Source organism: Pan paniscus, chromosome 2, assembly GCF_029289425.2.
Source record: "Pan paniscus chromosome 2, NHGRI_mPanPan1-v2.0_pri, whole genome shotgun sequence".
NCBI classification, from domain to species: Eukaryota; Metazoa; Chordata; class Mammalia; order Primates; family Hominidae; genus Pan; species Pan paniscus.
Genome location: NC_085926.1, coordinates 149,652,960 through 149,680,555, shown reverse-complemented (window position 1 = coordinate 149,680,555; position 27,596 = coordinate 149,652,960). Strand labels below are relative to the sequence as shown.

At 35.7% G+C, this 27,596-nt stretch overlaps 1 protein-coding gene across 1 annotated transcript; it reads right to left on the bottom strand.

Moving 5' to 3' along the window:
• Nucleotides 1-2,340: 2,340 nt before the first annotated feature.
• On the bottom strand, nucleotides 2,341-26,871 carry AADACL2 (arylacetamide deacetylase like 2). The gene is made up of 5 exons (XM_003826457.5): nucleotides 25,786-26,871; nucleotides 19,103-19,325; nucleotides 15,790-15,859; nucleotides 14,264-14,435; nucleotides 2,341-2,943 (listed from the first exon to the last, which is right to left on the bottom strand). The coding sequence occupies exons 1-5, from the start codon at nucleotides 25,921-25,923 to the stop codon at nucleotides 2,341-2,343; spliced, it is 1,206 nt and encodes a 401-aa protein (XP_003826505.1). The 5' UTR covers nucleotides 25,924-26,871.
• Between the last annotated feature and the right edge of the window lie 725 nt (nucleotides 26,872-27,596).

Below are 27,596 nucleotides of genomic sequence, written 5' to 3'. Positions count from 1 at the left end.
CATTATAACAGATGACTTTCATTCAGTTGTTTCCAAACTTAATGGCTTGATCACAATGCTCATGCCACCACACAAAATGGAACAAACTTTGAAAGTAAGACCCAGTGAAATGAACCCTTTAGCATACAAACAGTAACAGTGCCTGGATAAAGCCACAAAAGAAGTTAGTGAGGTAAGGGACTGCAATGGAAGCTAGTCTACCTGTGGTTCCTTCCAGAAATATTCTGGGACCAAATTAACAAAATAAATAAAAAAGGATTGACTGGCCTACCTTAGCATACATTTCTACCACATACTTATGTAGCAAAAAAAAGAAGTGCTTTTCTGCTCTGCAAGATACAAACTTTTTCAAAAACGAAAACAAACTTAGTTATTATCTAGCTGTGAGCCATCCTTTCTGTTTAAAGGCTTGAAAGTACATACTAGTGACATGACACACTAGTGTAGTGCTTACAAAATTAAAAGGATTTTTAGTCAGGAATCACTGTGAAAATGTTCAGACAATAGGACAATCAACAAAATGTGCTTCCTAGAGAGCTGCATTTTTAATGATTTGCTTACAAATCAGCACATGCTGTCAAAATGAAGAGATTTCTAGGACTTGTTTTCCTAATTAGAACGGGTAGCCAGTATATTAAATGATGAAAAAGAACTGGAACCAGATTCAGTATCATGAAAAACAAATTACAAATTTAAAAATATATCAAGTTTACAGGAGATTAAATGAGAATTATGAAAAATACCGTATTCTTAGTGTATGTAGTATAGCATATAGTATCAAATCTCCATTTAGATTTTATTTCTCAGAGGAAAAAAACAGATTCCCATGATACTTATTTTCGTTTGTCATAGTCATGTTTGCTTTTTTAGCTTTGGGGTACTGAAATTGAGTGAAAGAAAAAGGGCTCTTTGAACATAATTAATTTCTCTCTGCATTAAAAAAATCTTATTTTGTTTGTGGACTGTTGAAATTGTAATTCTTAATTGCCTTCTGAATAATGGAGAATTGAGAAAAATGTCTGGTCCCAACTTAGTAAGTTGTTTTTGGGTCAATTGGATGGTAGATTTTTCCCACACACATGCACATACTCATACATATACACATTTCTTACTACATTTTTAACTTCTTAGTTGGATTCAACTGACTATGCTTAATACTCAAAATTTATAACATTGTACCATGGATCTGTTTTCATAGCAATAAATTTTCAGTTTTTTGTTTATGATTCCACTCAACAAAAGGGCTACAGAAGTGATTTATTCTTTAGGTAATTTGAGATGATATATTTGAAAGGTTTTTGGAGAAGCTTTTCTAGTCCATACTCAAATGTTCTTCATTATTGAATGCATATTTAGATCAGATTCTTGAATTATAATGTTGATCTGCTGCCTCCTTTAAAAAATAAAATTTGACTGAAAATATTTTTAAAAATGGCCTCCCAAAAGATAACTACATCCTAATCTCTGAAGGTTACTTTATATAGAAAAGGGTGGGGAAATCTGCAAATACAATTAAATTGAGGATCGTGAGATGCAGAGATTATCCTAGACTATTCAGGTGGACCCTCCTAAATGTAAACACATGTGTTTTTCTAAGAGAAGCCCATAGGGAGATTAGACACAGGCAGAGAAGAAGGCAATGTGAAGATGAAGCAGAGATTGGAAGATGCTGGCCTTCAAGATTAAACTGATCTAACAATAGTCAAAGAATACTGGCAGCCACCAGAGGATAAAAGAGGCAAAGAGCACCTTCTAGAGAGTCTCCAAGGGAGTCATGTCTCTTGCCTGTGACTTGGTTTGGGCCTAGTTAATACTAATTTCATGCTTTAGGACCCCAGAACTGTAAAAGAATAAATATCTGTTGTTTAAAGCGACTGAATTTGTAGTAATTTGCTACGATAGTCACAGGAAACTAATATAGGGTCCTTAGGGTTTATTTAGTCCAGTGGTTTCCATATATTTTTAGCAGCAAGTTTGTTCCATGTTTTTTCCTCTTCCCACTCACTACAACAATTTCTGTGCCTATCTGGAAAGTATCTTGCTTAATTTGCCAATAACCACTCTTATTTCTCAACTTTAATAAGCATTGGTTCTTATTAGAACCAACATAATTATAATAAATTATAAGTAAGGAGAAAATAGGCAGGATTACATACATTTTACATATTCAGGGTCTGCAAGTCAGAAAATTTAATAACTCTTCAAGGACACACATTAACTGCTACAAATGTTGCAAATGTAGATTTAGATAACTCAAATGACATTGTTCTTTGCTCCAAAACCACAAAATATCACAAATTACAATCCACTATGTAAGGGCTATACATACACATCACATATTTATAAATTCTTATCCAGCCAACTTACATACATATCTCTTATCCTAAGACCTAGACGTAAATAAAATGGTGAAGTCATGAATGATAAAGCTCCGTGAATTCCATCCTCAATATGTTCATGAACAACTTGGACTCCAACATTTCGAAGTCTTGTAACATACATAAGTCCATCATCTCTTAAGAGATCATGTTGACAAGTAAGAATATAGGTTAGTGGCAAATTCTGTAACTGAGAATCATTGGCCAACAAGGGTAATGCTCTGCTGTCTGTAAGTCCTGGCAATGAATAACTAAGTCCTCCAAGAATTGGCTCAGTATATACATAGTCTTTTCTATACTTCTCAGGAAGAAGAATACTCCAGTTAACAAACTTAAACAGATGTCTTGACTCCAGAGGCATGTGTTGGTTTCTTCTCATTGCCCAGGGAAGTGCTTCATCCTTGGTGAAATATAAGCTCACAAGTTTTATGGCTACATCCCTGGTCAAAACTATACCATGCTCATTTTCTCGGTGAGATGGCAAATAAGAATCTGTTACCTGTAAGCCAGGGTAAAGTAAGACTTGCATCTTGATTTTATGTTTTATTTCAGCATCATTCTGCACCTGAAAATATATGGTAACATTCTGTAATGCAAACATTTCCAAAATACCAGGAGAAAAAAATTTAATTATCTAGCAGTCATAAGATAAACAAATCTACATAAATTGATGTGATATATCATAATTATTTTTATAATATTTATAATATATTACCATGGCATAAAAAATTCAAACCAATTTAAATTTAAGGTTTTAAAAAATACTGATTTTGTGTGTGAGGAAAAAAGGAGAAAGTATAAGAGAGGAGAGGGAAAGAGACAGAAAGAGAATGTACAAGGAGAGAGAGATACACAGGATTTTTTGGTCAAAAATCACAAATGAAAATGATCCAATTCTAAAGATATTTCTAGTGGAAATTGGCAGTACATATAGGTTTGTAAAAATCCGTCTTAAATAAAGTAACCAGAGTGAGTGGAAGAAATAAATATAGCTATTAAATCATATTATTTCATTATAGAATCTAAAAAAAAATCTTAAACATTTTTAGAATATATTCTTTGGAAACAAGGTGGACATTACCAACATCATACCATAATTTTTAAGAAACATTATCCCAATGCAAAAGCACATGGACCAAGGTGAAGAAAAAAAAGGCCAATCAACAGGTATCTTATGAGAATGATGCAGTGTTGGAGAAACAAAGGGAGAAAATTATGAAAAAATCGATGTGCACAAGTCTGATATGCAAGGATAAAATGTGAAGTACTTGATAAGGAGTGCCTTTTCTTTTTCAAAGAGAAAGGCATTTGAGGTCTCACCTATGACCCTGCAGACTGCAGGAGACAACGTTGAATTAATCTCCCAAGAGCTATTGCCTTGGCTAGAGTCTGAGATCTGGACAAATGAAAATACCTGCTGCTGCTACAAGTGAAAAGCTCGGGACCACAGGATGTACCTCTAAGTCACCCAGTCACCACAGTGGCTGGCTGAACTGAAAGGAAAAACTAAATTGAAATCCAAGAGGTACCTCAGAAAGGGAAATGGTATCCTACCATCTCTACAGTGTACTTCCAAGATGCTAGAGGTTTAATAAGTGTAGAATGAAAATGAGCCAAAACAAAGTTATCTTACAGAAACTTTCCTAGATCCCAAATCTCTCTGCCATGCCCTTAGGTAGATAATTTACTAATCAAAGATTGCTATCAATAGCCCACCCTCAGTCATCCTACTCTCAATCTCGCTAATGTAGGAAAAAAACAAACAGAGAACACATAAACAGGGACAGGTCAAAAAGTGTCCATCAATAACCTTGCCTGACCCTAACTTTCCTTTCTGGAATGCCATATGAAATAAGTCACTTCAACAAATGTGTCAGTATTTCCCATCTCTATGTTCCCCATTATGTCATTTGTTACTTTGCCATCCAAGGCTTTTTTCCTCTAACATTCTTCAAAACCCATGCTAAAGTTAGTTCTCTTCAAGATATTGGAAAAGCACCTGAGTCAGATTCTCCGAGGTTGGCAATTTTGCCATAGTCTTAACAACTATGTTATTTATCAGGTGTGTTTCAGATATTTTCTACACATTTTATATATACTCACAAGCATATATGTGTGATTCTGCATGTAAATACCTGATCAAAGGAAACTCTTCTTTTTTAAATTCCCAAATCTCTATTACCTCTTTAAGGCCAGTCGTCACTTTTCCTTTATTATACAAAAATGTACATGATTAATCTTTCTACTTGGTTTTGAATTTCACAAACACTGACATGATACCTAAGTTGTCATTGTACCCCTTACTGGGCCTAAGATAATAAAGTCATTAATATCATATGGGAATATAGAAAAATGAATATTTTAATAATATGGAAACCATAATATTAAAAACTATAATATCTGATGTATAATTCTTTTAACAGGACACTATATCTGGAGCCAGGAATAATAGGATCCAAGAAACAGTAACAAGTATAAAACAAGTAGGTCCCAACAGTAATGCTGAATTATTGACCTATCTATAGCTTAGTTCTTTCCTCCTAGACCTATATGGTCTCGAAGACAGCCAGCTAAGCAAAGTTCAAAAGTGCACATAAACATTAATACTAAACCAAAACAAACCTAGAATGGAGCATTCTATAAAATGGACATGAAGGAATGGATATGTATTTCTGATTTTGTGGGTAACTAATATGTACTTGAGTGCAAAAAAATGTGACATTCATCTCAGGATGTTATTACTTTGTAAAGAACAAGAATGAAAAAGTAAAAGGTCAAAATTTGAGAGAACATACCTGGCTCACGGTAATGTCCTTAGAGTTTAGACACTGGTAACTGTATTTCAAATTTCTATTTACCTTTTCATTATATTTCCAATATAATAAAGACCTTTGGATAGCTAAGTAACTTAAAGGTTGTGGAAGAGCTTCAATAAAGCCCATCCTTATTCTTAATCTTTTTCAACAATGAACTTTATTTTCATGAAAACACAATGGATAGTATGCATTTGAACTTTCCTTTTATAATTAAATATCATTAATCCTAAACTTATGGTATTTACAGTAAAATTGTCTCATATAAATTATTTGCTCTGCCCCTCCCTTATTAAGTCCCCCAGTTTGAATCTCTAATTGGTTCAAGTTATAGGCCATGTTTTTCAAGTTATAGGCCATGCCACTGGTATTATTGTCATCAAGAAAGTAACTTATTTATACCATGATGAAGACTGGTCTCCTAAGTCTATACTTTTGAGAGCAAAATTTGGGACCCAGTTCATGAAAAGCTTCTATGCCATGCTAAAATGCTTGGAGTAAACATGTGGACCAGCACGATTTTCACTCCTACATCAGTTTTTTTCATTCGCAAACATCCCTCCTGGACAGCATGAATTGGGAGTGGTGGCTGAAAGGAAGCTGGTAACAAAGTCAGAGAAGGGATGATCCATGACTTCATGCCCTGTGTCATTTTGTGACTCAATTGCTTCAAAGCCCATTCAAAGCAGTAATCTGCCATGGACACCTGCGCTTGGCATAAAGTCAACTCCAGACAGTCTGAGGCATTACTGAATCCTCTCCCATTTCCCAAGTGCCCTGTGACCATTCAAAGGGCATGGCACTTTCCTAGAGAATAATGGTTTCCGCTGCCAAGGGAACATATTACGGCCCTTGCACTTTGTCCCCCATCATCTACTACCCTTCTCAATCCAGTTACTTGTTCACAAGATACCCTACCATCTAGCTCCCTGGTTTGAGTGTGTGTTATTCAAATTCCTGCATGCCCACACCAACTTATCCATAGCCTGTCATCCATGGAAGGATGGATGTAGACAAAATATTAACTTGTTATTTGAGGAGTTCCTACATTGCTAATGGTAAGTATTGTTCACCAAACTTCATATCTGTCATTTTCAACCCAGAGCACTCAACTTCATAGAAACTGTGATTGCTATCCCCACTAATTTTCCTTTCTATGAACTACCCCTAACAACTCCAAACTTGATTCCAACAATACACAACTAGCCAATGAGTATCTGGATAAACTATGAACCACCATGAAGAAATTCCAAATGGGAGGATTGTTCGGCCTCATCCTAGCACGCATGTTCCAACCATGCTGGAAACTGCAAAACTCCCACATGGACTAGAGTCCAAGATAATCAACCTGCTCTCCTCCTTGCAGATTAATCCTGTCCTTTCCTGATCTTTATTCTTCCCCTAAAATCCCACTCCCCACTTTATGTCCTAAAAGTGTGACAGTAAAACAGATTATATCACTCAGAAGTGCAGGACTCACAGTGATACCACTTCAAGGTGCAAGTAAAAGAAGACAGATATTTCTGCTTCTGATGGACTTCAGGTGACCTCTATAACACTGATATGCTGTGATTACACAGAGGTAAACAAACAAAATAACAGAAACTAACATACATACTATCTATGTATGGGACATCATCCCATGTCCAAGAATGCTGCATGTCAATCATGTTTTTCTAAAAGTCATCACCATTAATTATAATTTCTGATTAATATTTGCTATTAAACTGTTTTTAAAGAGTTTTTTATATTTTTAAAGAAGTGTCACATATGTAATATATATAGCCATAGAAATATGGGATGCCATAGAAATATTATTATAAATAAGATCATACGGCTTTATTACCACCTTATGACAAATGATACAAATTAGAAACAAAAGTGTATTTAGAAAGACCAAAGCTATAAACCTAAATAAGTAGAGCTATTGCATATCACAGCTTCCTCTTTAAATTACTTACATTGAAATACTTATTTTTTAGAATATCTAAGAGAGTAGGACTTACTAATTACTTCAAAATATCAAATCAATTCCCATTGTTTTATGAAAGTAAAAAGAATATCTCTGATCCTAAATAAGAGCAATGCATACATTCTTTTAAAATAAAATGTGGCCATGAAATTGGATTTAAGTGATATGATTAAAGTTTAGAAATAGTTTTTCCTCTTAATTAAAGATTAAGGCACCATGTCCACAAGAGTTTTCTAAGCTATAGTGATCATCCAGATCGTTGTGACCAGCAAGCCACATCAGTGATTTTAGGACACATCATGTGATGTTGCCAGGAAATCTAGCAATAATAGGTTAAATATATTCATTTCTTCTCAATAATAAGAATACAATTGAAAAGTGGACCAAGTCCACAAGAGAAAATGACAGGGTAATGTATGCGTCCTAATCCATGAGAAAATCCTTTTATAATGTGAATTGAAACAGATGAGTCATTTTTTAAAATATATCCCTCAGTGGTGATTATTGATACCGAATTTTTAAAGCCATAATCTATAACATATTATCAATCACAGGATCATGAGACATTGGAAAAAATGAGCTCTATAATAATTTCAAAGTAAAAGTTGGTTCTTATGACCCAAAATAAACACAGTACAGGGAATAAAGCTTTTCAATGAATATGTAATTCATATAGAAAGTTTAGCAGTCCATGAAGAACAAATAACTTAAAGTATAATCACAAAAGTAAATAGGAAAGGATAAAGAAAATCACCTTTTTAAATGCTCATTAAGTACACTGAGTTCTTCTGCAGCCTGTTCATCTGCATACTACACTATGTTCTCTTTGAACAGATAAATCAGAATGTCTAAATAGATACTAAGTTCTTATATAATTAATTAAGAAATAGAATGGTGTTAGATTTTTGTGCACTTTTGTACTGCCCTACAGATTTTACTAAGAATCACGTCTCTGTTTGGTGCCTGTGTTATTAAGTATTGTCCTGCTGAAAAGTTATAAGGTAGGGTATCACATATTCACGAATCTGTATGGCTGCATCCAATTGTTATTTCTTTTTTCTTTCTTTCTTTTCTTTTTTGTTTTTCAGAATTAGGGTCTTCCTCTGTCACCCATGTTGCATTGCAGTGGTGTGATCCTAGCTCACTGCAAACCCCGAACTCCTGGGCCCAAGCAATCCTCCTGCCTCAGTCTATTGAGTTGCTGGGACTACAGGAGTGTACCACTACTTCTGACTATTTTTATTTTTATTTTCCCTAGAGTGGTCTTGAACTCCTGGCCTCAAGTAATCTTCCCCACTGGGCTTCCCAAAGTGCTGGGACTACAGAGGTGAGCCAATACATCAAGCCCAATTGTTGTTTCAGTTATGCTTGCTACACTTGCAAAGCCAAGCAAATGTTACATATGTGCAAGAAATTAGAGGTATGGTAAGATGTTGCTTAATCACTATTGGGTAATTGTTGGACAGCTTTCAGAATCTCTACATTCCCCAAACCGGTTTCAGATGAAATTTTAGACCAGACTGCTATACAATTTTACATAGTAATTAGTATAATAATCTCTAAGCAGGGCATTCTCCAATGTTTACCCTCCATCATACTCCTCATTTTACTCCAGTAAGATCTTTCAAATAAATGACATTATTTCAAGTAAATAGCAAATAAGTTCTGTCTAGAAGAGTCCTAAGGAATCAACATGTCTAATGGTTTGCAAACTTTCTTCTTGGCAATGAAGTCCTCTTTCATTTTTCTCCTAAGAAAATTTACTTAGAGCTCTAAACATGAAGGGCAACTAAAGTGGAACAGGTTGGGTTGAAGGGAGGCCCAGGTATAGAACCAAAGGTGAAGCTTTGTTATCACTACAATTTTGGTTTCACAATAGGGTTTTGTGTGTATGATGTCATAGATTAATATATACGTATAGGCATATGTATATGTACATGTATATGTATGTATGTGCATATATACTTATGTATGTATAATGTATATTTCAAGTGTATATGTATATAAAAATATGTATGTATATAAACTTCTTCTAGTGCTCTAATCCTGAATCTTATAATACTTAAGAGGAAAGGAATTTTAAAAAATAAATAGAGAGGCACCTAGAGTAAGCTTTTGGCTCAAGTTTTTATAACTAAAGTCATATTTTAAAAAGTACAGAGCAGTGTTTCTCAAAAAGAAGTCTGAAGAAGACTAGTTTCATCTTTTTTTTTTAAATAGAAAGGTAGACAAGTTGACATAAGGAGTAGACATCAGGAAAAAACCAGCACTTTTGAAAAGTGGCAAGATCATGAAAGATAAGAAAAGGCTGGCAAACTATTCGTTAGGAACATAGATGCGTAGGTGGAGGAAGTGATGAACAGAGACTCATAGGTGAACTTAGGAACCTGGATGCACAGGTGGCGGAAGCTGACGTAATGAGTAAGCATCACAGAAAAATCCCCAGCACTGTTAAAAAATGTTGAGGTCATGAAAGGCAAAGATATTCTGGCTAATTTTCCGTTATGAACATAGGTGCAAAAATTATAAGCAAAATACTAGCAAACCAAATTCAACAGCACATTAAAAGGATCATACACCATGTTCAAGTGGGATTTATCCCAAGGATGTTTCAATACACACAAATCTATCAAGGTGATATGCCATAGTAAGAGAATGAAGAATAAAACTTACATGAACATCTCAACAGATGCAAAAATGACTTGACAAAATGCAATATCTTTTCATTATACAAACTCTCAACAAATTATATGTAGAGGAAAGTACCTCAACATAATAAAGGCCATATAGACAAGCTCACAGCTAACGTCATACTCAGTGATAAAAAGCTGAAAGCTTTTCCTCTGACATCAGGAACAAGACAAAGATACCCATTCTCACTATACCTATTTAATAAAATACTAGAAGACCTAGTCAGAGAAATTAAGAAAACAAAAAAACAAACAAAAACAGAAATAAAAAGCATCCAAATGAGAAAGAAGTAAAAAAGTCTGGGCCGGGTGCAGTGGCTCATGCCTGTAATTCCAGCACTTTGGGAGGCTGAGGCTGGCAGATGACAAGGTCAGGAGATCGAGACCATCCTGGTTAACATGGTGAAACCTTGTCTCTACTAAAAATACAAAAATTAGCCAGGCATGATGGCGGGTGCCTGTAGTCCCAGCTACTCGGGAGGCTGAGGCAGGAGAATGGCATGAACCCGGGAGGCGGAGCTTGCAGTGAGCGGAGATCATGCCACTGCACTCCAGCCTGGGCAACAGAGGGAGACTGTGTTTCAAAAAACAAAAAAAAAAAGTCTGTTTTCATATTACATGATATTAGATATAGAAAACCCTAAGACTCTACCAAAAATCTGTTAGTACAAGTAAATAAATTCAGTAAAGTTGCAGGATACAAAATCAACATAGAAAAATCACTTGCATTTCTATATACCAACAACAAACTATCTTAAAAAGAAATTTTTAAAAATCCCATTTCAATAGCATCAAAAATAAGTACATAAATAAAACACCAGGAATAAATTTAACCAAGGAGGTAGAAAGATCTATACACAGAAAGCTATAAAATATTAATGAAAGAAATAGAAGAAGACACAAGTAAATGAAAAGATTAACCATGTTTCTGGATCCAAAGAATTAATATTGTTAAAATGTCTATACTACACAAAGCAATGTACAGATTCAATGCAATTCCAATCAAAATTTCAATGGTATTTTTTACAGAAATAGAAAATTCATATGGAACCACAAAAGACTGAATAGTCAATATAATCTTGAGTAAAAAGAACAAACCTGGAGGCATCATAATGCCTGATTTCAAAATAAACTGCAAAGCTACAATAATCAAAACAGTATGGTACTGGCATAAAAACAAACATATAGACCAATGGAACAGAATAAAGAGCTAAGAAATAAATTGTTGTCTTAGTTCAGTTAGCACTACTACAATAGAATGCCTGAGACTGAGTAATTTATTAAAAAATTTTTATCTCACAATTCTAGTGGCTGAAAGTTTCAAGATTGGGTATCTGCATCTGATAATGGCCTCTGGCTGCTTTAACTCATGGCTGAAAGAGAACCGGGAATCTGCATGTGCAAAGAAATCACATGGCAAGAAAGGAAGCAAGAGAGAGAAACCAAGGAAGCCAGATTGTTTTTAATAATCTGCTCTCTGACAAACTATTTCATTCCCTGGAGAGCAAGAATTCACTCATTCATTCCCTCTGAAGGGCATTAATCTATTCACGAAGGATCCACCCTCCTGTCCCAAACACCTCTCACTAGGCTCAGTCTTTCAATGCTGCCACATTGGGGATCAAATTTCAACATGAGCTTTGACTGGGAAAGAAAGACCAAGCTATAGCAATGGTCAGTTGATCTTTGACAAAGGTGCCAAGAACACACAAAAGGAAAAGACAGTCTTTTCAATAAATAATGTTGAGAATTCTCATATATCCACATGCAGAAGAATGAAATTGGACACTCATTTCATTTCATATACAAAAATCAACTCAAAATGATGAATCAAAGGTCTAACACTTAATATAAAACTGTATAGCTACTGGAAGAAGGCTTAGAGAAAAATGACTTGATACTAGTCTAAGCACTAATTTGGGAGGTATGACTCCAAAAGTACAGGCAACAAAAGCAAAAATAGATATATGGGATTGCCTCAAACTAAAAAGCATCTGCACTAAAAAAGAAACAACAGAGTGAAGAGACACTCTACAAAATAGGAGAAAATATTTCAAATCATGGGTTCAATAAGGGGTTAATATTCAAAATGTATAAAGAATTCAACTAAATGGCAAGAAAACAAAAAACCCAATTTAAAAAATGGGAAATAGAACTGGGTAGACATATGTACAAGGACCCCTTGTACATTGTTGTTGGAAATGTCAGTTAGTATATCCATTATGGAAAACAGTATGGAGTTTCCTCAAAAAATTAAAAATGGAACTACCAGATGATTCAGCAATACCACTTCTAGGTATCTATCCAAAGGAAACAAAGTCAGTAACGTGAAGAGATATCTGTACTCGCATATTCATTGCAGCAGTATTCACAATAGCCAAGATATGGAATCAAACTGTTTGTCAGCTGGATAAATGGATAAAGAAAATTTGGTGTGTGTGTGTGTATCTACACACACACACACACACAAACACACACAATGGGATATTATTAAGCCTCCAGAAAGAAGAAAATCCTGTCATTGGTGACAACATTGATGAACCTGGAGGTCCTTACACTGAATGAAATAAGTCAGACAAATACTGCATAATCTTGCTTATATGTAGAACCTAAGAAAGTTAAACCCCTAGAAGTGGATAGTAGAGTGGTGGTTATGAGGAGCTGGGGATATAGATGAAAGGGGATGGAGATGGGGAGAACAGGGAGATATTGGTGAAAGGTTACAAAGTTTCAGTTATGCAGGATGAATAAGTTCTGGAGATCTAATATTAAGTGCGGTGACTATAGTTAATAATACTGCGTACTCGAAATTTGCTAAGACAGATCTTAAACATGCTCACCATAGAGAAAAAATAAATGGTAACTATGTGAGGTAATGATTACGTTACTTAGCTTTTGTTAATTGTTTAAAAATGCATACATATATCAAAACATCATGTTGTACATCTTAAATACATATGATTTTTCCTTTTCAACTGTACCTCAATACAACCTTACAAAAGAGAAAAAAACAGAAAATAAGAGAGTTGGAATTCTTCCCAAATTATTTAATGAGGCTAGTGTAATTTTTCTCTCAAAACCTGACAAAAGACAGGTGGCAGAGGTTGCAGTGAGCTGAGATCGCGCCACTGCACTCCAGCTTGGGTGATGGAGCAAAACTCCATCTCAAAGAAAAAAAAAAAAAACCTGACAAAAAGTGTTAAAAAATAAAGATTAATCTCAAAAATACAAAACATTTAATGAACTAAAGCAAATGGAAAGCAGCAACATATAAAAATTTTAATTCATCAAGACCAAGTAAGGCTCATGCCTAGAATGTAAGCATAATTTAACATTTAAAAGTCAATTGGCATAATTTACCACACTAAAATAATAAATAAGAAAAATTACATGATCATCTCAATAGTTGGAGTAAAAACATTTGACTAATTCAACACCCATTTATGCAAAATCTATCAGTAAACTAGGAGTAGAAATAAGTTCCTCAATCTGACAAAAGCTAACTATGAAAACCTTCAGTTAGTACTATATTTATTGATGAAATATTGAAAAATTTCCTCCAAAAATACAAAGCAAGAGAGTTATATTAAATATTTTACTAGAGGCCCCAGACAGTGCAATAATAAAAGAAAAATTAAAAGGAACAAGTACTGGGAAGCAAGAACTAAAACTGTCTCTCGTCATTGAAAATATAGAAAATCCTAGGAAACTAAAAAAAAAAAAACAAAAAAAAACACAGAACACTAGAGTTATAAGTGAGTTTATTGAGGATATGATGGGAAAAGGCCAATATCAAAATCAATTGTATTTCTATATAGCATAGAAATAAATTACAAATTCCAAATTCCAATATGTTCCAAATAAACATTCAGAAAATAGTATTTTAATAAAAAATTTAAAAAATAGCTCAGGGTAAAATTTGAGAAAAGATTTCCATGATTTCTACACTGAAAATAGTAAAATATTGCTGAGAAATTGAAGAGGATCTAATAAAGTATGAGACATGCCATGTACATTAATTGGAAATCTCAATATTGTTGACACGTCAATCCTCCCCAAAGTTATAGATTCAATGCAATCCTAATAAAAATTCAGTTAGTCTTTCTTTCTAAAAATTGATAAGATAATCTAATATTTTAATGGGAAAGATATGGAATACTAGATTTTTTTTTAAAGAAGAACAGTTGAAGTCAGTGTAGTATTGGCAGTAGGATAGACATGTAGATCAATGGAACAAAATAATCCAGAAATAGTCACATTAAGGTTAAATAAATGTTTACTCAAGTGCTACTGTAATTCAATGGGAAAGAATGGTCTTTTCAGCAAATGGTGGGGGAAGAACTGAATTATCTATAGAAAAAAAATGAGCCTCAATTTCTGCCTCCTATCATAAAAACAAATATAATGTACCTGTTGAGTGACCGCTGTTGCTAAATTGCCCCCAGAACTGTCTCCCGAAATGCAGATTCGGGTGGGATCCACTCCATATTTTGTAAGAATTTTTTCCAAAAGAAAAAATTTGACTGCAGCAAGGCCATCTTCAAACTGAGCAGGAAAGTGGTGTTGAGGAGCCAGCCTATAGCTTTAAAGAAAGAATAATAAAGCATTTATGGTTGTATCTGTCCATCTAATTCTCAAATACCAAATAGATGCAATTTAATGTCAGTCTTTATTGTTCAGTCTTCTAAAAATCAAGCCTAAGTTTTCTACTAACTCTTGATTAAAATGAAAATTATTTTAATAAAGTATAAGGTTTTCAATCTTGTACCTAAAATCCATGAATGGAATTATTTGTGAGGAGTCAGGGGAGTGTTATGAACTTCCTAGGAATTGTAAGCAAAAATTTTAGTCCAAGTGTATTTTAGAATGGAGATGGTGTATAGCTTACATCATATTCTCAATGTAACTTGTAATCCAAACATTTTTTTTTAAAACGCTTGTTTAAAAAGCACAATAGGCTGCAGATCTGAGAGCATATTGTAGGCAGTGTCCTATTTTATCAAGGACATTTAGGTAAAAATTTTATAAGCTGACGGTGCATATACTTCATCATGGATAAGATCCAGTAGTTATTACTAGATAAAAATTTTGATATATAAATAAAATTTAAATATGCCAGAGAGCTTGCTTACTTCTGGTAAATTCATTTGTAAGGCAAATTATCACACTCTTCTTTTCATGGGCACAAATTATTTTTTCCCCAGTGTATGTAGACCAGTAAGACAGGAAAATACATCTAGCAGTCAATTCATAGAGCTTTTTCTTTTTGATCTTCAGAATCCTAAAACATGTATATTTCTATAGCCAATATGAAACGTTGGTAATAGGGTTCTTAGAATTTTATTATAAACTATCTAGAAAACTTTTTCCTCTAAGTAATTTGTAGCTTAGACATAGATGTGTACCAAAAAGATGTTGGTATCTTTATTTAAAATGCAGTGGATTTATACTTTTTGGACAAAGAACAACACAAATTTTAGGGATTTGATAGAATGTATAAGCCAGGCACAAACATATTATTATATCAAAACAGATATAAAATAGTATTTAGATTACTTCAAAAGCTATGAAATTAAACTTTTCTTGCCTGCTCAAATACAATCCAGTATCCCAAATGTGTAATAGTTAATATACTTCCTTCTGTCCAGCTATGTTACTTGGGACACTACTAGGGCCTTATAGGACCTGAGTCTTACGTGTCTAGAGCAAGTGTTTCCAAAACTGCTTACTCTGGGGTATAATTCAGATATTCTCACAATCACAGAAAAATAATGGGACACTGAACCTCTTTGAGGAGCAGTCTATGTTGCAATGGTGACAAGTAAAATATATTAATTTAAAAAATTATATTTGAAGCATAGCTGACTTGATGTGGAAATCAAACCTCTACATGGTAAAGGCAAAAATCATAGTAGCCAGAAAAAAATCATTCTTACTCCACGCCTACAACAACAGCATCAAGCGTGTTTGCCGTCCATCTATTCAGGAAGTCAAAAGCCCTCTGTTCTGAAATGAAGAAATAAACATCAAAGTATTTCCTGTAATTAAAAAGCTATAGAAACAGTTCCAGATATGAATGTGGAAATAACTGTGGTTTGTGAATATCACATAGGAGCTTTTGTTTCCACCCCCCATTTCCAAGCAGATGGACCTGAATCCACGTGGCACACTTTCCCCTTCCTAGTCTTTTCAGCCACTCTCTCCAGGAGGAAAAGGATGACTTCACCAATTGATTATTTTGGGGAGGATCAACTAGAATAGGCTCAGCCTATTGTAATATTGTCTTGACATCTTCTGTATGTACACAATGACCCTTCCCAGGACCCTTTGTATCCTGGTGCATTTTACTTCATCTGAAATAATGGTAATGGTTTGACTTGCATTTATGTGAACGCTGTGTGTAATTTTTTAACTGGTTCAGAAGTCGGAGGAAAAAGAAAGTAATAGTATGTATTGAGTCTCTAAACATCGTTCTTCAAAACCTCTTGTCTTCTTTGAAGATGCCACATAATAAAATAGTCCAATAACATTGGCATTAAGACAGAGTCTAAGGAATAATAACTAGATAAGAGAGAGCCTCTGGCAGGTCAGTGTGAAGACTTGATATACATATGAGTTTTGACATGCTTGACGTACAAGCTATTGACTTTCCCCAGACACATAACACACACACACACACACACACACACACATCTTTCCCCAGGTCCCCACATATCCTATTTACCAGGGCCCTGGCCAAGCACCTTGGCAAATTCTGTAACATCTGCTGCTGCTTTATTTACCACAAGATCCTAGAAATCCAAAGAATTCTAGAGTTGTGATCAAATTCCAGACTTCTCTGGACCTTCTCTTGCACATTAACAAAACTGCAAAGTGAAAACTAACCACAGGGTGTATATATAACCTGGAAAACAGGAAAGTAAGTCACCTAGTCTTTTTAAATAGAAAAAAAAAATGTTTTATTAAAGATTAAGTTAATTTTCAAGAAAAGGCCATGCATAGATGAAGACCAAAATGTACAAGACCTAAGAGCTCTCTGAACTTCACCTTGTTAACGAAAAACCATGAGATCTTCAGAAGAAAATGGGAGAGCTTTAATTTCTATTAAAAAAAAAAATCTGCAGATTAGGGAGACATAGCCTTCCATGTAAAACAAAAGTGTGCTCCAGAGACCAAAAAGAGGGTCTGTGGCTTAAATATGGAGAATCAGCTGGCATCCCTCAATCACAATCAGGTATATATATGTAAATAAAGGATTCAAACTTATTCAAATAGTTTAAAACAGCTGATTCCTGATTGGGTAGTTTCCAAGCCCCAAACTAAAAGTCTGTTAGATACGCCTTTCAAGCAACTGGTGGGATGAGTTTTCTAGTCAAGCTGTTTCAGCTTGGAAACATCTTAGCTCAGGGGCGCAAACAGGATGTTTGGAGCTGCCTTCTCTGGGAACAAAGTGATGTGTGACCACCCTTTTCTCACTCATTATGGACACTGAGCTCTTAGTGTCATAATTTGGGTATCTTTATCAGCCACAAGGAGTCCATTTCATCCAGAGACCTTGAGGTCTTATTTCCAGTTTCATTTCATAACCTTTAAAGCCACTCAGTGATGTATTTCAAATCTATGTCTTCATTTTTATCTCCCAATCCTTTTTGTCTTAGAATTAAAGCCATATTTTTGTTTGCTTGTTTGTTTCCCATTTTTATCTCAAACTGTCTGTACTCATAGAATATTTGCTGATATAATCTCTCTGGTCTTGTTTCTTTTATTCCATGCCTTTTTATTGTTATAGTGTCTGTAGAATGCATATAGAAACAAAAAGATATGAGGATAAATGTTGAAAAACAAAAAGATATGAGGATAAATGTTGAAAAACAAAGATCACAAAAGTATGTAAAAAGTCTACTAGAGCAACATTTTCCTATATTTCTTGGTTCTCAAAGCAACTTTGGTATGTTTTAGAGAAGACAAAAGAGGAAGTCTAGGGGGAAAAGAAAGAAAATTAAAATTTGCAAATACTAGAAAATACTTATAATGTCTATTTTTTCTTGGTGAAAATTAGAAAGTATCTAAGTCTTTTCCAGTGTATTCACATATGTTTGGGAGATCTGAAAACAAATAATGTATAAATATAAAACCAAAATATTGACAAAAGACATCTAGAATTTAGCTAAGCAGAATGTTGGAATGTCATATCCTGAATAATAATTCTCACAGTTTTAGAAATTACTGATCACAATCATTGCCTATGTCAGTAAAAAGAGATATAACCCTAATAATCAGGAATACTTCTTAGTATTTTTCAATCAAAGTGATATTTTCCTGTCAGTGGCCATTTCTTTTGTGCTTACTCAAGTCCTAGGTAATATGTATATGAACACTTGGATATTTCATACACCTCATAAAAACTTCAGTGGAATGAATGCATTTCTTTGGAGAGAAATGAGGCAAACTTGATATTTATCTTACCAAGAAAGCAGGTTATTCGACCATTTTAACGCATGATATAAATTAAATTATAGATGAAATATAGATGAAATCTAATGTATTGAAAACATTAAGAAGGTAAAAAATACATAAAAGAAATGGATTAGAACATTTTGGATAATAATCCCTCTAGAGATCATCAGATGTCCCTCTCATTCACTATGTGTGTGTCTTTTTTCTTCACAAAAACATTTATTGAATAATCACTGTAAGAAAAATGCCTAAAAAGGCAAGTAGGGAACCGAGATTTTATGGGAAGAGTTTATTATTACATAGTACTATTTTGTGTTTTCTTTTTAGAGTCAATACTAACAACTGCATTCTAAGCCTTACCAGTATTTCTATTATGTTATCAGTAACTGCAAACTTGATCTTGTAGCAACCAATAGCAAATGCTTTTGACTTGTTAATTAAAACATCTGCATCCCCTCAATGTTTCTGCTCCTGAATTCAGATCCCAAGAAAAAAGTTTAATAACTGACTTTATATCCTATTTTCCTTTGATATATGTTCATTCAATATGAAAGCTAAGGATAATAAAAAAAGAAAACAAAAACTGAATTTAAAATCCCCATAATATTATTTGCCAAACATATGTCTATGTCTCTTTATTATATGTCTCATATTTATATCTATACTTATCCATATCCAGACAAGTATATATATAGAGGTATGTATCAGTATAAGTGTGTATATTTATATAAAATAGTTCTTATATCAAAAATGTAGAGCTAGCTACACTTTTTCCTTATACAATGAACTTACTGGAACTTCCAAAACAAAAACCACCACCATGAAAATATATTACAGCTCGCCTTCGGGTTTCTGACTTTCTTTTTGGCAAGTACAATCGTACTGGAATGTCAACAAATGTTGTATCAGTCACTGTGATGTATTCATCTGAAAGTGGTTGGGTATAATCCAGCCTGAATATCATGGATATAAACTCTTCATATCTCATAATACGCATATTTTCAAAACACATAGCCTGTAAGAACAAAACAAACAAAATTAAATATTTAGATATTTAAATAACACCAAATATATTTAAAAAGAAAGTTAAAAAGGAAGAAAAAATAAGCAAGGTAAACAAAAAGAAATAGACTATTTAAAAATATTATTTCCAAATAATACTGTAAAGATCTTATTGCATAACCTCCTTGCCCTTGAAAATCTCAAATATCTGGCAAGCTGGCCGAATAGGAACAGCTCCGGTCTGCAGCTCCCAGTGAGGGCAATGCAGAAGGCAGGTGATTTCTGCATTTCCAACTGAGGTACCCAGTTCATCTCATTGGGATTGTTAGGCAGTGGGTGCAGCCCACAGAGGGCGAGCAGAAGCAGGGTGGGGCATTGCTTCACCCAGGAAGTGCAAGGAGCCAGGGGACCTCCCTCCCCCACCCAAGGGAAGCCGTTGAGGGACTGTGCTACCCAGCCCAGATACTACGCTTTTCCATGGTTTTTGCAATCTGCAGATCAGGAGATGCTCTCATGTGCCTACAACACCAGGGCCCTGGGTTTCAAGCACAAAACTGGATGGCTGTTTGGGCAGACATGGAGCTAGCTGCAGGAGTTTCTTTTGTACCCCAGTGGTGCTTGGAACTCCAGTGAGACAGAACCGTTCACTCCCCTGGAAAGGGGGCTGAAGTCAGGGAGCCAAGAGGTTTCGATCAGAGGGTTCCACTCCCGAGGATCCCAGCAAGCTAAGATCCACTGCCTTGAAATCCTCACTGCCAGCACAGCAGTCTGAAGTCAACCTGGGATGATCTAGCGTGGTGGGGGGAGAGGGGTCTATCATTACTGAGGCTTGAGTAGGTGGTTTTCCCCTGACAGTGCTAAGGAGGCCGGGAGGTTTGGACTGGTTGGCATTCAGCACCATGTAGCAAAGTGGCTGTGGCCAGACTGCCTCTCTAGATTCCTCCTCCCTTGACAGGGCATCTCTGAAAGAAAGGCAGCAGCCCTAGTCAGAGGCTTACAGATAAAACTCCCATCTTCCTGAGACAGAGCACCTGGGGGAAGGGGAAGCTGTGGGTGCAGCTTCAGCGGACCTAAACTTTCCTGCCTGCTGGCTCTGAAGAGAGCAGCTGATCCTGAGAAGGAGAATTCTCCCAGCACAGTGCTTGAGCTCTGCTAAGGGACAGACTGTCTCCTCAAATGGTTCCCTGAACCTGTGCCTCCTGACAGGGAGACATCTCCCAGCAAGGGTCAACAGACACCTCATACAGGAGAGCTCTGGCTGGCATCAAGCTGGTGCCCCTCTGGGATGAAGCTTCCAGAGGAAGGAGCAAGCAGCAATCTTTGCTGTTCTGCAGCCTCCACTGGTGATACCCGGGCAAACAGGGTCTGGAGTGGACCTCCAGCAAACTGCAACAGACCTGCAGAAGAGGAGCCTAACTGTTAGAAGAAAAACTAACAAACAAAAAGCAACCACATCAACATCAACAAAAAGGACCCCCACACAAAAACTCCATCCAAAGGTTATCAGCCTCAAAGATCAAAGGTAGATAAATCCGTGAAAATGAGGAAAAACCAGCCCAGAAATGCTGAAAATTCCAAAGACCAGAATGACTCTTCTCCAAATGATTGCAACTCCTCTCCAGCAAGGGCACAAACCTGGATGGAGAATGAGATTGACGAATTGACAGAAGTAGGACTCAGAAGATGGGTAATAACAAGCTCCTCTGAGCTAAAGGAGCATGTTCTACCCCAATGCAAGGAAGCTAAGAACCTTGATAAAAGGTTACAGGAACTGCTAACTAAAATAACCAGTTTAGAGAAGAACATAAATGACCAGATGGAGCTGAAAAACACAGCACAAGAACTTCGTGAGGCATATACAAGTATCAATAGCTGAATCAATCGAGTGGAAGAAAGGATATCAGGGATTGAAGATCAACTTAATGAAATAAAGTGTGAAGATAAGATTAGAGAAAAAAAGAAAGAAAAGAAACAAACAAAGCCTCCAAGAAATATGGAACTATGTGAAAAGACCAAACCTACGTTAGATTGGTGTACCTGAAAGTGACAAGGAGAATGGAATCAAGTTGGAAAACACACCTCAGGATATTATCCAGGAGAACTTCTCCAACATAGCAAGACAGGCCAACATTCAAATTCAGGAAATACAGAGAACACCACTAAGATACTCCTTGAGAAGAGCAACCCCATGACACATAAACATCAGATTCTCCAAGGTTAAAACAAAGGAAAAATGTAAAGGCAGCCGGAGAGAAAGGTCAGGTTACCTACAAAGGGAGGCCCATCAGACTAACACTGGATTTCTCTGCAGAAACTCTACAAGCCTGAAGAGAGCGGGGACAAATATTCAACATTCTTAAAGAAAAGAATTTTCAACCCAGAATTTCATATCCAGCCAAACTAAGCTTCGTAAGCAAAGGAGAAATAAAATCTTTTCCAGACATGCAAATGCTGAGGGATTTTGTCACCACCAGGCCTGCCTTACAAAAGGAAATAAGGAGAAAATATGGAAAGGAAATAAATATGGAAAGAAACATGGAAAGGAAATAAATATGGAAAAGAAAAACTGGTACCAGCCACTGAAAAAACACACCAAAATATAAAGACCAATGACACTCTGAAGAAACTGCATTGACTATTGTGCAAAATAACTAGCTAGCATCATGATGACAGGATCAAATTCACACATAACAATGTTTACTTTAAATGTAAATGGGTTAATGCCCCTATTAAAAGACACAGGCTAGCAAATTGGATAAGAAGTCAAGACTCATCAGTGTGCTGTATTCAGGAGACCCATCTCACATTGAAAGACACACATAGGCTCAAAATAAAGGGATTGAGGAAGATTCACCAAGCAAATGGAAAAAAAAAGCAAGGGTTGCAAATCTAGTCTCTGATAAAACAGACTTTATACCAACAAAGATCAAAGACAAAGAAGGACATTACACAATGGTAAAGGTACCAAGGCAACAAGAAGAGCTAACTATCCTAAATATATATGCATCCAATACGGGAGCACCAGGTTTCATAAAACAAGTTCTTAGAGACCTTCAAAGAGACTTAGACTCCCACACAATACTAGTGGGAGACCTTAACACCCACTGTCAATATTAGACAGATCAACGAGACAGAAAATTAACAAGGATACTCAGGACTTGCACTCAGCTCTGGACCAAGGGGACCTAATAGTCATCTACAGAACTCTCCACCCCAAATCAACAGAATATACATTCTTCTCAGCACCATATAGCACTTATTCTAACATTGACCACATAATTGGAAGAAAAAACACTCCTCAGCAAATACAAAAGAATGAAAAAAAAAAAAAAAAGTCTCTCAGACCACAGCACAATCAAATTAGAACTCAGGATTAAGAAACTCACTCAAAATCTCAGAACTACATGGAAGTTGAACAACTTGCTCCTGAATGACTACTGGGTAAATAACTAAATTAAGGCAGAAATAACGAAGTTCTTTGAAACCAATGAGAATGAAGAGACAACATACCAGAATCTCTGGGACACAGCTAAAGCAGTGTTAAGAGAGAAATTTATACCACTAAATGGCCATATCAGAAAGCTGAATAGATCTGAAATTGACACTCGAACATCGCAATTAAAAGAACTAGAGAAGTGTTTAGAATGGCGATCATTAAAAAGTCAGGAAACAACAGATGCTGCCATGGATGCAGAGAAATAGGAAGGCTTTTACACTGTTGGTGGGAGCGTAAATTAGTTCGACCAATGTGAAATACAGTGTGGCAATTCCTCAAGGATCTTTAATCAGAAATATCATTTGACCCAGCAATCCCATTACTGGGTATATACCCAAAGGATTATGAATATTTCTACTGTAATGACACATGCATACATATGTTTATTGCAGCACTATTTACAATAACAAAGACTTGGAACCAACCCAAATGCACATCAATGATAGAATAGATAAAGAAAATATGGCACATATACACCATGAAATACTATACAACCATAAAAAGGAATGAGTTCATGTCCTTTGCAGGTACATAGATGGAGCTGGAAGCCATCATTCTCAGCAAACTAACACAGGAACAGAAAACCAAACACCACATGTTCTCACTCATAAATGGGAGTCTAACAATGAGAACACATGGACACAGGGAGGGGAACATCATGCACCAGGGCCTGTCAGGAGGCAGGTGGAAAGGGGAGTGAGAGCCTTAGGACAAATACTTAATGCATGCAGGGCTTAAAACCTAGATGACGAGTTGATATGTGCAGCAAACCACCATGGCACATGTATACCTATGTAACAAACCTGCACATTCTGCACATGTATCCCAGAACTTGAAGTAAAAGACAAAAAAAAAATAAAAATAAAAATAAATCCTTGTATATAAAAAAGGAAAATCTCAAATATTTAGTATTTTAGACTGAGAGCTGTCCTATTCAAAACCCACTAATTTACTAGCAGTTTTTTTATGCCGCTGTAATTATTTTTGATTTGTAAATTTTTTTCAGAAAAAAAAATTTTGTAGGCATGCTGTCATGTTTTCTTTTTTCATTGTTCATTTTATTTAATCCAAAGTTTTAAATATCTTCATATGAACACACTAGTAATAATCCAAATTTTTTGGCTTTCAACTCCAAAAAGATTAGGGCACTTTCCTCACCTTTAAATTCCATATTTGATGTCACTGAAAAAAGCTGCCTTTGGTATTCCTGACCAGCTTCTCGAGGACTTTTGTGTTATGTCACTGGACAGTTTACTCATAAAAAAACTTAAATATTACATGGTTAATAACACATTAAGCAATCTTTATTATTACAATTATTCCAAGGAAATTAAGGTATTTGCAGGGCAATTGAGAACATCTAGCCACTATACTTTATTTTCTTAATTTTAATTTAATTTTTTTATTTTTTTGAGAAGGAGTCTTGCTCTGTCATCCAGGCTAGAGTGCAATGGCACGATCTCAGCTCACTGCAACCTCCGCCTCCTGGATTCAAGTGATTCTCCTGCCTCAGCCTCCCCAGTAGCTGGGATTACAGGCATGCACCACAAAAGCTGGCTAATTTTTGTATTTTTAGTAGAGATGGGGTTTCCCCATGTTGGCCAGGCAGGTCCTGAACTCCTAGCCTCAGGCGATCTACCTGCCTTGGCCTCCCAAAGTATTGAAATTACAGTCGTGAGCCACCATGCTAACCCTTATAATTTAAAGACGAGGAAGTATGCAGAAACTCTAAGTTGTAGCCAGTAAATGTCAAAGCCAAGTTTGCATCCATTTAAACCAGCATCTTATGCTACTACTTACTATCTGATAGACATTGAGAAAATTACTCTCTGTAGCTCAATTTCCTTGTCTATATGACAGTAATAATAATACTTCAGTGGGTTGTAGTAGGGTTTAAACAAGTTAATGCCCTGAGATACAAATTAGATAATCAAGAAAGGGAGCATAGTATTTTCTCTGTGGAAGTGACACTTGCTTACCCACTTATGCTTACTCAAGAAGTAAGAGCATTGGAGAAAATTTATGGAGAAGGTAAGCCTCTAGAAGTGATTACAGGGGAAAATATTAGCAGACATCAGAAGGAGTTGACTGTGGTTTCACAAAGCAAATATACTGTTTGCTGTACAAAGCATCATAAGACAGCCTCTTCTTTTTATACCATGGGTTGCTCTCTTTTTTTCTGATCATCTTCTGTGGCCTTCTCCTTTGAGCCTCTTATTGTTACCCTTTCTGGAAGCTGTCTGGCTTGGCAGAAAGAGTATGGGTTTCAAAATGAGACAGTTTAGAGTTCAAATTATGGAGTTGTTGCTTTTTACCTGCATATGTTCTTCTCAATCTCTTCCCCAACCCCATAACCTGATAAAAATAATTGCAGGATAGCGGGGAATCAATGGAAGTACATATTATACAAAGCCTATACAACTTAAGAACTCAAAAATATTAGTTTCTAACCCTATCTCTCCCTTTTAAAGGAGCTATTTTTGCATGAATTTATAATTCATTCTGCACATGCCAAGTCAGATAATGCCTGAAAACCAGCAATTTAGAATTGAAGATGGACAATGAAAGCCATTAAATAATAAGAGCCTTAAATTAATATCAAAGAGTTACAAATATCAATTATGTGTATCTAAACAACTAAAAGATAATTACAGGACTAGGCTGTCCCTGAAAGTTCAAATTTAAGTCAAGTTCTCAAATAAACCTCAAAGCCTTTTCCTTTAGCAATACCATTTATTTTATACATGTCACAATAAATTTATTTTATACATGTCACGTTTAGACATAAAGTCTTTACTGTTACTCACAGATATAGGGAGTTTTATTTACTTAATGTTGTTTAATTAATTTGCTCAAACAAGCAATGGTTCTTTCAAAATGGTGATATTAATACTATTAATAAAAGAGTTCATAAGCACCCATTTTTAGTCAATAAGTCATCCCAATTTCCAACAGAAAAAATAAATGTTAACCTTACCGTAAATGTACAAGTTTTAGCGATGGCATCCAAGGCCATTATTTTCCAGCTTTCTTCAATGTTGTCTGGCATGGGTGTGTAAAAATGAGAGACAAAAAGAACACAAAGCAGCCCCAAACAGAGAGCTTTTAGCCCCATAATATCCCTTTTTCCAGCTTCTTCACAGTACTGAGATTAAAATTTTTCACAAACACTGAATAGTAACTAGTAGAGCAATTGTAGACTTGGGAACTCTCTCAGGTGATATGATCATCTTAACAACATGAAGCTAATTTTCAATTCAAATGCTACAGTGTCAGTAGTAACTTGTTTTGCAAGCACACAGACTGGAACAGATCTCATAATTCATGAGGGCGTGCATGCATTATTATCATGCAATGTAATACTCTTACAGTGTTTCTTCACCCTGTGATACCATCATCAGCCCAAAACAACTTTATTATTGAGACTTAAACCTAAATGAAACCTAAATGAACCTAAATGACCGCACTGAATAAGTCATGAAGTAAATTTTTGTGATTGGGTGGTGGTTGCAACATATTTTAAGAACAGGTTTTTTTTTTTTTTTTTAGCTTGCTGATATTAAGTCAAAATCCAGGCTAATGCCATTATCATGGATTATTAAACATGTTAACAAAACTTTCTTGTGGTGAAACAAGTTTTGGATTAAAAAACAAGGAATGAGGCGACTTGTCCGAGTTCTATTAAGCATCAAACTAGATTTTTTCCATAGACTAAGCCTGGAAGCTCAGTGCAATTTTCTGTTTTCTTAGAGGATTACATAGTATGATGATGAACTTTATGTGTCAATTTGACTGAGCTAAGGGATGCTTGTGACCAGTAAATAGCTTGTAAAAAAGTATTTCTAGGTATGTCTTTGAGAGTGTTTCTGGAAAAAATCAGCATTTGAACTGGTAGAGTGAATGAAGAAAATCACCTTCCCCAGTGTGGGTGGGCAGAATCCAATCCATTGATGGACTGAACAGAACAAAAATGTGAAGGAAAGGTAAATTCACTCTCTTCTTGGGCTGGGACATTGTTGTAACGCTAATTCATATTAGTGCTGCCTCAGCACCACCTTCTTGGTCCGTCCCCAGCTTGTCACAAATGTCCTACATATTTTGAGACAGTCTCCACCCAGTTTCTGTTTCGACATAGATGTGGTCCCATTTGCTGCCTTATTTTTGCTTTAAGTCTGGTGAACACAATCATGTAACCCAAGTTCTCACACTTAAACTCATGCTTCCTTCAAATTAACCAATCCAACTCTGTTGTGGAAAACCCATCTAGGTAATCCTGAACCCCAATAAAGGGTTCTACCCATAGGTCCCTCCATCTCTCACTTGCTTTTCATCTGCTGGGTGAGAGACAGTGTCCTTGACTGCCTCACCCTTTCCATTGGCTCTGCAAGGCATTTTACACTCCTCTTTCTGGAATCTGCAAGTAATTGTAGTCTAATTGTGCTGTACCTGACTACACCACAATTCTTCTTCACTTAACAAACCACAACAGACATCCATCTTCTCCTGCCCTTGGATATCAGAGCTCCTAGTTCCTATGCCCTTAGACTCTGGAACTCACACCAGACACCACCTCCCTGCTCCCAGTTCTCAGGTCTTCAGACTCAGACTGGTTTTATAGAACATTAACTTTCCTGGTTCTGGTTCTCCACCTTATATACAGCATACTGTGGGACTTCTTTGCCTAGATAATTGCATGGGCCAATTTACACTTTTTTATATATATATATATACACACACACACACACGCATATATACATGCTAATATATGGATAGAGACACACATATTTA